This window comes from Echinops telfairi, unplaced genomic scaffold (genome assembly GCF_000313985.2).
Source record: "Echinops telfairi isolate 266 unplaced genomic scaffold, ASM31398v2 ScPeMD7_7400;HRSCAF=8409, whole genome shotgun sequence".
NCBI classification, from domain to species: domain Eukaryota; kingdom Metazoa; phylum Chordata; class Mammalia; order Afrosoricida; family Tenrecidae; genus Echinops; species Echinops telfairi.
The window spans coordinates 21,541,869-21,553,284 of record NW_022111300.1 but is presented as its reverse complement, the minus strand read 5'-3'; the positions used below and the strand labels follow the sequence as shown (position 1 = coordinate 21,553,284).

Below are 11,416 nucleotides of genomic sequence, written 5' to 3'. Positions count from 1 at the left end.
ACCTCTTAATTGGATCCCATTCCTCGCACCCACATGGACCTCCCTGGGACCTGGCCTTCCTTTCTCCTTAGCTGGAACACACGCGGAACAACACTCACTCAATCCTTCGCTTGTTCCCTCCACAAACACTGCTGGACCCTCACGATTAGCCCATATCCTTTCCTAGATGCCGAGACCACAAAAGATTAAGTGCTTAGAAAATGGAGTAACCAAGTGCTTAGAAAATGTCTGATATGAAGTCACTCTCAATGACAGCTGTTAGCATGATCACACTCACTCTAGGATTGATTAGAACAAGGATTCCCAGGCAGAGCAGACTAGTATTTTTGAAAATGTCTGACTCTTGTAGAAAGGACAGGCAAGCTGCTTCGCTTCAGCTGTCTAATGCCCAAGCCACGGTCCAGCTTTCACCCCACAGAGTTGACCCTGCCTTGTGTCTTTGAACGGACTGCTTCCATGCCACTTTAGGAAAGAGTCATTGCAACAAGGGAATTAAAAAACACAAACAAAAAGACACTAGTGTTTTAAAAAACCTTTTTAATGAAGAAATAATTCCATTCCAAAATATAGACACACAATTAAATAGTTTAATCACTTCAAAATATAACATGTCCCCAGTAGGTTCCAACACACACACACATACACACAAAACAATACTTAACAGCAATACAAAAAAAACCAAAAACCCATACAATAGTAGTTTTGTTACGATACCAATGAATGTTGTGAACTCTGTAGTGTCTCTGAATTGGTTATTTTAAAAGGTGTCAAATTACAGTAGTCATAATTAAAAAGGTCTTACAGTTAGTTAGCCTCATGATACAATGCTTCCAATTGGCCCCACCCCCACCCCGCCCCTCTTTTTGGTTCAAAAGTAAAAATGCCTTTTCTTCTGAGGACACAGTGGAGTTTTTCTGTGGCTCCTTACTAGGGATTTGAACCAAGGTGAGTTTTGCAGCAACCACAGGTTGCCGTATTTACAAGGTCTATCTACAGTTAACAGCCAAGAACTAATAAGAGTGGACAAAGATGATCAAAATAAAAGCAGACACCAGTGCTAAATTATGCTGCAAGAGTTTGGCTCATGCATATAAGAAAATACATAGGATATCACAACAAAGGCCACACTCTTAATGCAATTCAGCTCACATTACCACTTACAAACGAACCTTCCCTGTCTTAGTGTCGATCATTCAAGAACCCATTGTTTTTCACAATCTCCAGCACATCTCCCTCTGACCAACCAAACTTACCCCAACTTCCATCCTGACCAACCACAACTGATTCTGAATCCCATACAGTAGATCTCACCCTGCCCCTCTTAACCTGGTGCTTTGGGGGAGGGTTTGCTGCGGTAGACCAGTGCTCACTAATAGGCCAGCATCTCTGATGGAAATGGATGTGCAATTCAATGTGGAATAAGCCAGAAACCACCATCGGAAGATGGAGTTGAATCTCATGGGCAGGTGAAACCTGATGGCTTTGCACTTAGATCAGGCCCCAAAAGTAAATCTGGAGAGCCAAGGAAAGAAACCCACCCAAAACCACGAAAAACCAAAACAACACACGCCATTTTGTCTTGGTTACAGGACAGGGGTGCTTGAGTCTGGTCTCAGTGCTGACGCGGAGCTACGGGAAAGAAAAGGCGGCTGGTTAGTCAGAACTTGGTCATGGGCAGCAGTTCCCAGAGTCCTTGCCATGGTGTTGTACAATGGAGTTGGCAATGGCAGTTATGACAGGAGGGAAGGTTACCAGCTAGCCAGGGTTAACCTGAAACACACGTTTGGATGCAGAAACACAAAGTGACCATGAATATCAGCTCCGTCCAGTCTGTGGCAGGAGGCCAGCCATGGGGTCTGATGTCCCGTTTCAGGAACCCCCTGCCTCTGATGTAGAGCTGATAGCAATGCAGGTCGTCGGGGTGTAGTGGTTTTAAGTATTGACTAGGAGGCACCAAGGGCCACTTGCTCCATCGAGAGAGGTATGGTTTCACGGAGGATGGGCAGTGGAAAAGAGATGAACGTTAAGACACACCAACAAAACCCACAAAATACATCTGTGCAAAGAAATCTGAGAACTGTGCAGTCGTGCCACTTTGGTGTCAGCCTGCGCTTAGGGGATGCTTGTCAGGCTGGTTCTCTGGAGGGAAGGAGAGCGGAGTCCATCAAGGGGCAGGCTGAGCTCCTTATCAATAGAAACCAAGGGCAAGTCCCCAAGGCAAGCGATTTGGTTCCAAAAGGGCTGCCGAGGAGATGAGCTTTGATCCAGTGCAGAGACACCAACATACTTCTGCCCTCCGGAGAGAGCCAGAAGATGTTTGGTCACGACCCCTGCTCTCAGCTGGATGCCCGCCAGCTGAGGAAAGTCTTTGCCGGTTCTGGAAGCAAAATCTAATCTCTGAAGCTTTGAGGGTGATTCAGAACCTTTCTTTCTGATTCTGAATAAGACCTTAAGGCCTGTCCAGAGACTTGATTCTACGACTTTCTTTTAAAACCAGGTGCATCAGAGCCGCCTGCAAGATTTATTAAAACAGATTGCTGGGCCCAACTTTCAGAGCTTCTAACTTAGTAGGCCCGGGGAGGTGGGGGGGACACTAGGGGAGGGGGTGGGCGACTAAGAAATTGCATTGGTAATAAATTCCCAGGGGATGTTGCTGCGGCGGGTCCGGAGACCACCCTTTGAGAAGCACTGCTCCAAAGGGACCTCCTCTCTTTGACAGGAGCGACAGGCATTCTGGAGCTCATCATTGCAACAGGACACATCAAAACCAGGGCAGTTTCCTTTTCCCTCTCTCGAAATCTTGGAAGAAGTCGAAGACTATTTTTTACTTCCCCCAGAATCTCCAAGGATGATCTTTTGGCTTCCCTTAACAGGACCCTTGACAAAAAGACCATCTGCAGAGTCTTTCGTCCACCTCCTTTTGCACGTCAGCTTCTTACCGAGTGCAGAAATCCCAACTCAACTCCGAAGAGCCTGCCTCTTCTCACAGGACCACAGAAGGCGGCATGCAGAACACCAGGTGGCCAGCTAAGGCAATCGACATTCAGAAATGAAAAGAGCGAACATTTGCAAGCGCACTTTAAGCCTGTACATTTAAAGCTGAAGGCCTCCAAACAACGTGATAGGGGAAGTGGTGGGTGGCTGGGCGGTGTGGTTAAAGACATGCTCCCTAAAGCTACGACGACGAGAGGAAAGACCATGGAAGAGCATAGATCCCTTCAGTCGGTTTGGGGAATCGTATGGCACCTGTGGTTTATAAACAGCTTTAGTAACGAGTATCTCAAAACATAGTTCACAGTTTTCAGAAGATCTGTGCTGATTTGAAAAACTAGATTCTATATACTTTGAATGTTGCCTTTTTTTTTTGAATATGATCTCTATTTGGAAAAGAATATTTACACTAAATTCTATGGCTGATTTGTTAGAGCGTCTTGAAAGAAAACAACCGCCGAGTGCGAAAGGAGCCCCAAAGAAGGATGCTCCTGGGGTGCCGAGTTCAAGTCTCTGCTCACGGAGACTCGGTGTGAACTGCAGGCCAAAAACTCTCCTTGGCCTCAGGACTCTGAGTCAGTACACTCACGAACCCCAAACCTTCAGGGTGAGCGACTAATGGCAAGGGGTTGTTTTCCCTCAATTGCTGTGGGAAAAAAAAAAAAAAGGTACAGTGTATAATAACTGGTTTTGCTAAAATCTCAAAGAATTCAGAAAGCAAACATCTAGCTACAAACAGTATTAAGATTCTCCTTGTCAACGGGCCAGGTTCAACAGTATGTGCAAAGGTTGGAAATGCGGGTTAATACTGCCATCATGTCTATCAGCAGCGCCGGGGTTGGCCTCTGCTCTTTACCAGGGATGAGTCGGGTGACAAGATGGAGCTGAGAAAGTTAGCTTGAAACAAAAGTCTTCCCCCCACCCCCTTCTCGAGACACACACCTATGAACTACACATCTTAGAACAAAATGTTAGCTGGCCTAGAGTCAGCAGACCATATCTTTAGGGGCTGGGGGTTGTCGGGAGCGGCTGCGTGGGGTGGTGCCTCTGTCCAGGCGAGCTTGATGCCAGGCTGCGGCCTTCCTCCTGGGCGGGGACAGCACTCTCCAGCGTCACCGGCTGCCGGGTTACGTTCAGCATCTGTCTGACTAGAGCTTGCCTGGGAATAAGGAATGTGGGTGTTTTTGACAAGGTGGACACAATTCTCTAGATAGGGCTATGAAGCTTAGGATGCCCCAGCGCCCCTGACACCACACACACACACACACACACACACACACACACACACACACCTTCCTTCCAATGGCAGTCAGTAATGAGTGCCTTAGACTTTCTGAACATGCACGGACACATCTGAATGTCTGGAGCAGCACAGACTCAATAAACCACACTCTCGGCCACGGAGCCGATCCGGATGCACTCAAGCAAGCCGATCGTGCAGACTGGAACTGCCCCGGTGCATTCCCAGGGCGGTAGATATTTCTAGAAGCAAAAAATCTGTGGGTCGCAGTCTACACTTGTAACCACTCTGGCACCAAGGCTCTTGGAAACAGCATAAAGGCTGTCCTTTGAACAGGGAGGTGAGACAGACCACTGACCCAATGTCCTAACGTCAGGCTGATAGAAAGAAAAAAAAAGGAACAGCTCTTGCTGATTGTCCCATCGCCCCAAATCTGAAGTCAGGATGCGGCTGCCAAGGAGAATGGCCGAGGATGGTTACAGAGGATGGCCAAGGTGGGAGCGGCCTCAACTGGAGGCTTGTTGGAGCTATAGCTTGAGTGCTAATCCTTCAGGATAATATCTCTTTAGAACTGGCTGGATGAAAATCCATAAACTATGTAATCTTTTTTTTTTTTTTTTAAACCTTAAGTTTGTGGTTTATTTATTTATTTATTTATTTTTTAAAAAACATTTTATTAGGGGCTCATACAACTGTAATCTTTTTAATATATTGGTAAGTGCATATTTATTTTAAAATTGGCTGAAAGCTCTTTGAGAGCAGCGGCTAGGTCTTGCTGTCCACTCAATCCCTGCCCTGGGCTCTGCCTCGGCAGATGGCTTAATAGACTTCCAGGCAGTCCAGTTGGCTCCACGACCGTGGGTTAACAAATACAGATACTCCGAGATAATTTCGGGTCTTGCAGCATAGTCAGAAAATTCAAACAAAACAGGTTTTAGAATATGTTCGTTTCTATTTCTTGATTACATTACGAAAAAATCGTAGTAGGGTAGGACCATATGCAATGATATAGACTTACTATTTTCTGCAGCGTTCTATTGGGTTTTAAGAGAACTTTGCCTATGAGGAGGAGTTAGTGGCAGACTGGATTAGAGTCCTGTGGAAAGTCAGCGAGGTACAGATGCAATAAATGCCAGAGGTCACATCTTTTAAAAAGTGCTCCCTGTCAATTATGCAGCAAAAGAGACAAATGATCTGAGCTCTTTCAAAAAACTGGAATTTGTTTATGGTGTGGGGGTACAAAAATGAAATATAACTTGTATGTATGTGGGTTCATGTCAAGGCTGTTTTATTAGTTAAGAAATTAAAAATATTCGACTGATGTTTAAATCATACACAGAATGAAAATGATCAAATTGTTGGAACTAAGAGAAGGAACATGGTCTCAAAGGAAAGATCTTGCTCCGCTGGGACTGAAGTTGTTATAATTGGAGTTCCTATTTTCAGAATCAGCTCCTGGGAATGTTTTCCCTCTAATCATGTTAAGTCAGGAGCCATGTGGTGGAGAAGTCTCAAATCCAAGGGAGGGAGAGTAGAAGGCAGTCAACACAAGCCCCCCCTTCACATCAGAAGAACCTCGGAGCGGATAAGGCATATTTCATAATAATGATTATGCCCTGCTTCCCCCCTGCTTCATCTATCTGAGGCCGGAGTCTGGGGCCCAGCAGTATTTGAGCTAAAATGTATTGTGGCTACTGGTATGTAGGAGCTATCTATCCCGTTTCCAATTTAACAACCGGAGTTGATGGAGTTCACTGGAAACGTCCCTGTGGACTGAGGGGATTCCAAGGTTGGGGAAGGTGTGTCATTCGACACAGTCTTTAGGTCAGAGCCATCAGTGCAGTGTGTACACTTGGCACTCTAAGAGAGGACATCGAAATGGCCGTTAGCTCGAGTTAGAGAAGCCATGTAGATTGCTGTGATACATTTTGTTTTGTGTTGAGATGAATTTGATTGTCATGAAAGACTCCGAGTGCACTTCAATATCACTTCACTGAGCCTTCTGTGATACTGCAGTCCAAGGTGAAGCGACTCATTGCCAGTGAGCTGAACCCTAGTTCTGATTCTGGGGGTTCCCGTAGATAATAACCACGGCACCTCCCTGTTCTTGGCCTGTTTGCCAAGCACTGGGTATAGGATTAGGCATGATTGCTGTATGCTAGAGCAAATCTTAATGCCGCGTTACTGCACAACGCTCTTTGAAAGCAGCATACCAGCAAGTACACTGTGATGATCTGTTTTAGAAAGAAAAATAATTTGTCCAAGTTTGTGCTGCTAGGATGTCAAAGAGCCCATTTTTGAAGCCGGGTTGACTGGCGTCCAAAGCTCACACTGCAGCCCACGGCCTTAAAGTTCTGGCAGCCCACTGTCATTCTCTCTCCATTAACTTTTCTTTTTGAACTGAGTGGGCTTAGACAGGCCTAGACAAGGCTTATTTAGGTAGATCCTTGGGATGGGGTCATATTCCACGTAGATGGTTTAAAAAATTAATTCCTACCTCCTTTCACAATGGATTTGACTCAGCGATCTCCGAACATAAAGCTGAAAATGTTTCTTCTACATGTTATTTTCCCTTGAATTACACATGGCTTTCATTTGACTGGTGAAGGTTTATATATCTGATTTTTGGAGCGGCCTGACTGAGGGAGACGATGGCTCATCTCTATTGACGTTGGGCAAGCTTAGACTTCTTTTTGCCCCCTCTCAAGTGCTAGAGAAGTTGCAAACTTGATGATTGTTAAGGAAAGCGTCACTCACAGAGGGTTTCTGGGGCACCTCTAGTTAGAGAAGTTTCTAATGGACTGAATAAAAAAGCCCCCAGATCCTCAAGATTTCTGCCAAATCTCCACTGGCTAATCAAGATGCTGCACAGATCCGGACTATTCAGAAGGAGGACACTGGGCCATCTAGAAACACCAGAGCGAGAGTGACTGTGACTGTAGCAGGAGGCAGAACTCAGAGCGCAGTGGCCACGCCACCGTCTAACGAGAGTACTTACTTGAGAGGAGAGTGATAAAAGGACATTGCATTCAACCTTGCAAGCTGACCTGTGGGTGACAGAGGACACAAACAAGAAAGGTGACATGTCAAGTCTGTGAAGCAGTCAAGCTGGTGAATTATTTGGCTGAAAGCCATGCACAAGACAGAGTGAAAGCATCATGGATGAAGGCAGCCTTCCGCTCCATCAAACAACGATCGGCCTACAGGGTACCCAGGGCAACCATCTCCACCTCCAGGGAACACATCTCGAGACACAGGCCCATTACTGTTCCCACTTCCTTGACTTCAAAGCCCCTGCCCTGCCCTTGGCCCCTGAAGTCATGGAGCAAGGAAGGGAAAGGAGAGAGAGAAGGAGCGGAAGATTTCCCAGGTGAGGCTGAACCTCCAAATCGAACTTCCCTTTAATTTTACTCAGGTAAAGTTAAATTCCTAGTCCATGAAGACAAATAAAATCCATCATTTTGTACGAAATGGTGAAAGAGGGAGGCCGCTCCTTGAGAAAAAAACAAACTCACAAAACTTACAGAATTTTAGGGTTGTTACCATCAAAATCCAGACACTGATCTGAGCTCCCGGAGGGAGTCCTAATTGGTGCCTTGCACAGCGTGAAGTAGAGCCCTGATGACTCACCCATCGCCACAACGCCCTCCGTGCAGCAAGGAACGAAGGAGGCCAGGTAGGAGTGTCATCTCTCAATCTCCCCAGAGATGTTGGCAGTTTTTGTTCCATGCCAGTTCCCTTTGTGGATGAATCTCAGAGGTTGCAAATTAAGAGTGCTTTCCACTGAGTGCCTGTGTCAGGAGACCTTGAGAGATTTTGCAGTTCAGTGGAACATGGCGTTCCTATGTCAAACCGGCTGTTACTGAGTTGACCCCAGCTCATGACGGCGCCAGGTGTGTCAGTGTAGAACTGTGCTTCACAGGGTTTTCAATGGCTGATGTTTCAGAAATCAATCACCAGTTTCCCCCAAGGTGCTTCTGGGTGGACTCAAACTGCCAATCTGTTGGTTAGCAGACGAACGTGCTAACCATTTGCACCTGCTGCCATTGAGTCAAGTCCGACTCATAGTGATCCTATAGGTCAGAGTCTACTCCAGTGAGACTGAGACCAACTCTTTCCGGGAGGAGAACGCCTCCCCCTTCATCTTTGGGGCAGCTAATGGTTTCCAAAAGGTTAGTAGTCCAATGGGTAACCTACTACACGATTGGGCTCCTTTTCCCTGTATAGTCTCCATTACTTATGTGATGTTTGTAATGACAAGGCCACCATTTTAGTGCGTCTGACCGTGGCTCTTAAAACTGCAAAGGTGAATGGAAAATACTTCGAAGAGGCCCACTTGTGGTTGATACTGTTGAGGTGGGATGGGGGGTGTCATCTGCCCTCTCTTCTACAATTCTCCTTAAGAAAGGGCTTCAAGGCTTAACTGGTAAACATCTGAGACATAAAGATCATGTGTGCTCCTGTTCTTTCACTCCCAGAGCCCGAGGGCCACCAACACCCTAAGAAAATGGAGAACCTCGAAGACAAAGCTTGCCCGGATGAAAGAACCCACAGGCCTGGAGAAGAGCAGGTCTGAACAGGCAAACCTCCTGCACCCCCAGAACCCTAACGAAGCCCCTGTGGATTCAAGGGCAGAGAGACCTACGAGACAGACACCCAAGGCAGTAGACACACTTGTCAGGGAGTCATGGCATCGCTTTCAGCAGGAGTGAAGAAATCCATTACAAATCCATTACAAATGCAAGGACCTGAATTCCGAAAAACCTGTCCATCCAAAAGAGCCATTTACATGGTCCATCTCTAATAGGAAGTAACTAAGAAGGACCTTATTCACTACTGTGTGACTCAGCATTTCTTCCTGAGGTTCGCCACTCTCACATGGACATGTGGCATGAGGGGGGCATGGAGTGCGGAAGAGGATGGAGGCTTTGAGACATATTACTGCAACCATCTCCCTCACAAGGGCAGTGAAGTCATTATGCTTAGTCAATGTCCTTGTCATGTGTTTCTTTTTAATCTAGGAGGAAAGAATCTATCTTTCTTCACGGTCCTGGGGGAGTCGGAACTGTCAGTCACTATGGCTCTGCTCAGGACACAAGGCCTCTTTTCGTTTCAAGATGAGAATTTAGGAGGGCACCTAGTGAGTGCCCCCTAGAGGAACTATTGAAAAGGTCTTCTACCTAGAAGGCCTAGCATAAGGAGGGCAAACTGAATATTCTGGAAGGGGAGGGTAGAGGAAGGAGAAGGCACTGATCTTGTGAGTCATGTCAAGGTCCTAGTTCTGAAGAAGGGTGGGTGGGGCTGTGGCCTGGAACTCTGGTACCTGATAGGCTTCATCCTGCAGCTTCTGCTTCAGGTATTCTTCCATCTTGAGTTCACTCTCCAGCTGCCGGACGGAGTCATTTTCAAAGTTCTCATCCTCGGGCCGCACGTAGGGGTCCCCATCTTCTGTAACACTGGGAACAAATACTGAGAGCATGAGTGACCTTCCCGGCCAACTCTAAATTTCAGCTTTCCCCACTTCTTAGTGATTCACTCCCCAATTCACCTTCATGCCTGCAGGCTTCCTTTGCCTATAAGAAGTGCTTACAAATCTCCAGATGTTAGGAGCAATAGAGAAGAGACTCATTCGCATTCACAATTCTTGGGTGGCAGTCTGGTCATTGATGGCTTTTTAAATGGCTTACAGGGGTGGAGTGGGTTTTAAAACGCGTTTCAAATGGAATAATAATAATAATATGTTTGGCTTTTGAAGGGACATGGCTTTTGATGGCACCTAAGAGGGCTTTGTCCAAGGACAGTGAGCCTTGTAGTGAACTCACAGCGAGACATGTTACCTCTCTTGATCTTACCGCACATTCTCTCTCTCTCTCTCTCTAAGTTTTATAATAGAACTCAAGTTGCAGCAATATTATCTAGCCCCCCTTGGCAGGAAGACAAATTCTTGAACACAGAGCTCCTAATCCTAAAAATGTACACTCGCTCTGCATCTCCGTGCTCCATCGATGCTGTCGAATTCCACTAAGAAATAACGATGAACAACCTCATTCAATAATACGTACGGCCATCTCTTTATCCCGGTGTAGGTGATGCTCTTCCTGGCACGAACCAAGAGTCACCACCTCAATCATGTCCCTGACGTATTCTTGGGGTAAAACACAGTGCATGTTGGGCAGTTCAGAGACTTGCAGATATTTAAACATCTTGTGAAATGAATCCCCTTGCTCCAAACCCACGGGATCACTTCTAACTCACAGCGATTCTACAGGACAGAGGAGAACTGCTCCCTCAGGCTTTCCAGGTTGCACATGTGGAGAGGACAGACCTCTTCATTCTCCTTCCCTCTCTGCCCCTCCCCGCCCACCCCTGGGGACCAGCTGGTGGTTTTGAACTGCTGATCCTGGGGTTTAGCAGCCCAACATAAAACCCAGGACGACATGACCAACTCTCTGAAAAAGAAAAGTGTTGAATCTGGAACTTAACTGTAATTGTTCATGGTTGTTTAGGTCTGTATGGAATGCTCTTGGTAATCGTGGAAGTTTGGGGCCATCCCAAATGGGCTGCAGGCCCTCTGTTAACTTTCCTGCCCCCTCTCTCACAGTCGGTATTGGTAACTGGAGCAGCTCAGAAAATCAGGGCCAGCTGGGTGGGGCGGCTTAAGCTATAGCCATGGATTTTAGGATTGGAGCAAGGAGATTTTAGGAAAGTACCACCTGTCTGTCAGTTTATCATCCTGTGGTGGCTTGTGTTACTTGCGATGCGGGAAGCGATGACACTGCGATTTCAAACACCAGCAGGGTCACCCACGTGAACAGGGTCACCCAACATAAACAGGTTTTCAGACTGAAAACAGACTAGGAAGACGGAATCGGCTGTTCACCTCAGAGGAATTAGTCATTGAAAACCTTATGAAGTGCATGGAGACCTTTCACCTACTGAAAACCTAGTGAATCAAAGAAGAACATTGTCAGAGATAGTGCCAGAAGATGAGCCACTCATGTCAGAAGACATTCAAAATATGACTGAGGAAGAGCTGCCATCTCAAAGTCGAGATGACCATCACGATGTGTCTTCAGACCATCAGTTGAAAACAAGGCCAGGGACTGACTGTGGAACCAATCCCTTCTTCTTCGGACTGTTGGTAAGCCTTTGCTCACCTTCCCTCATGCAGCCAGCATCATTTTC

At 46.5% G+C, this 11,416-nt stretch overlaps 1 protein-coding gene across 7 annotated transcripts in view; it reads right to left on the bottom strand.

Annotated features, from left to right (window-relative positions):
* Nucleotides 1–520: 520 nt before the first annotated feature.
* Nucleotides 521–11,416, bottom strand: part of DTNA (dystrobrevin alpha) — a 373,548-nt gene continuing 362,652 nt past the window's right edge. For 5 of the 7 annotated variants that reach the window (XM_045296183.1, XM_045296186.1, XM_045296184.1 and 2 more), the window contains 2 exons: nt 7,230–9,687; nt 521–4,150 (listed from right to left, as the gene is read on the bottom strand). In XM_045296183.1, the coding sequence (XP_045152118.1) occupies nt 9,507–9,687 (181 nt within the window). In that variant the 3' untranslated portion in view covers nt 521–4,150; nt 7,230–9,506. The remainder of the gene's footprint in view (nt 4,151–7,229; nt 9,688–11,416) is intronic. The other 2 variants (XM_004702946.2, XM_004702949.2) reach the window with 1 other exon arrangement.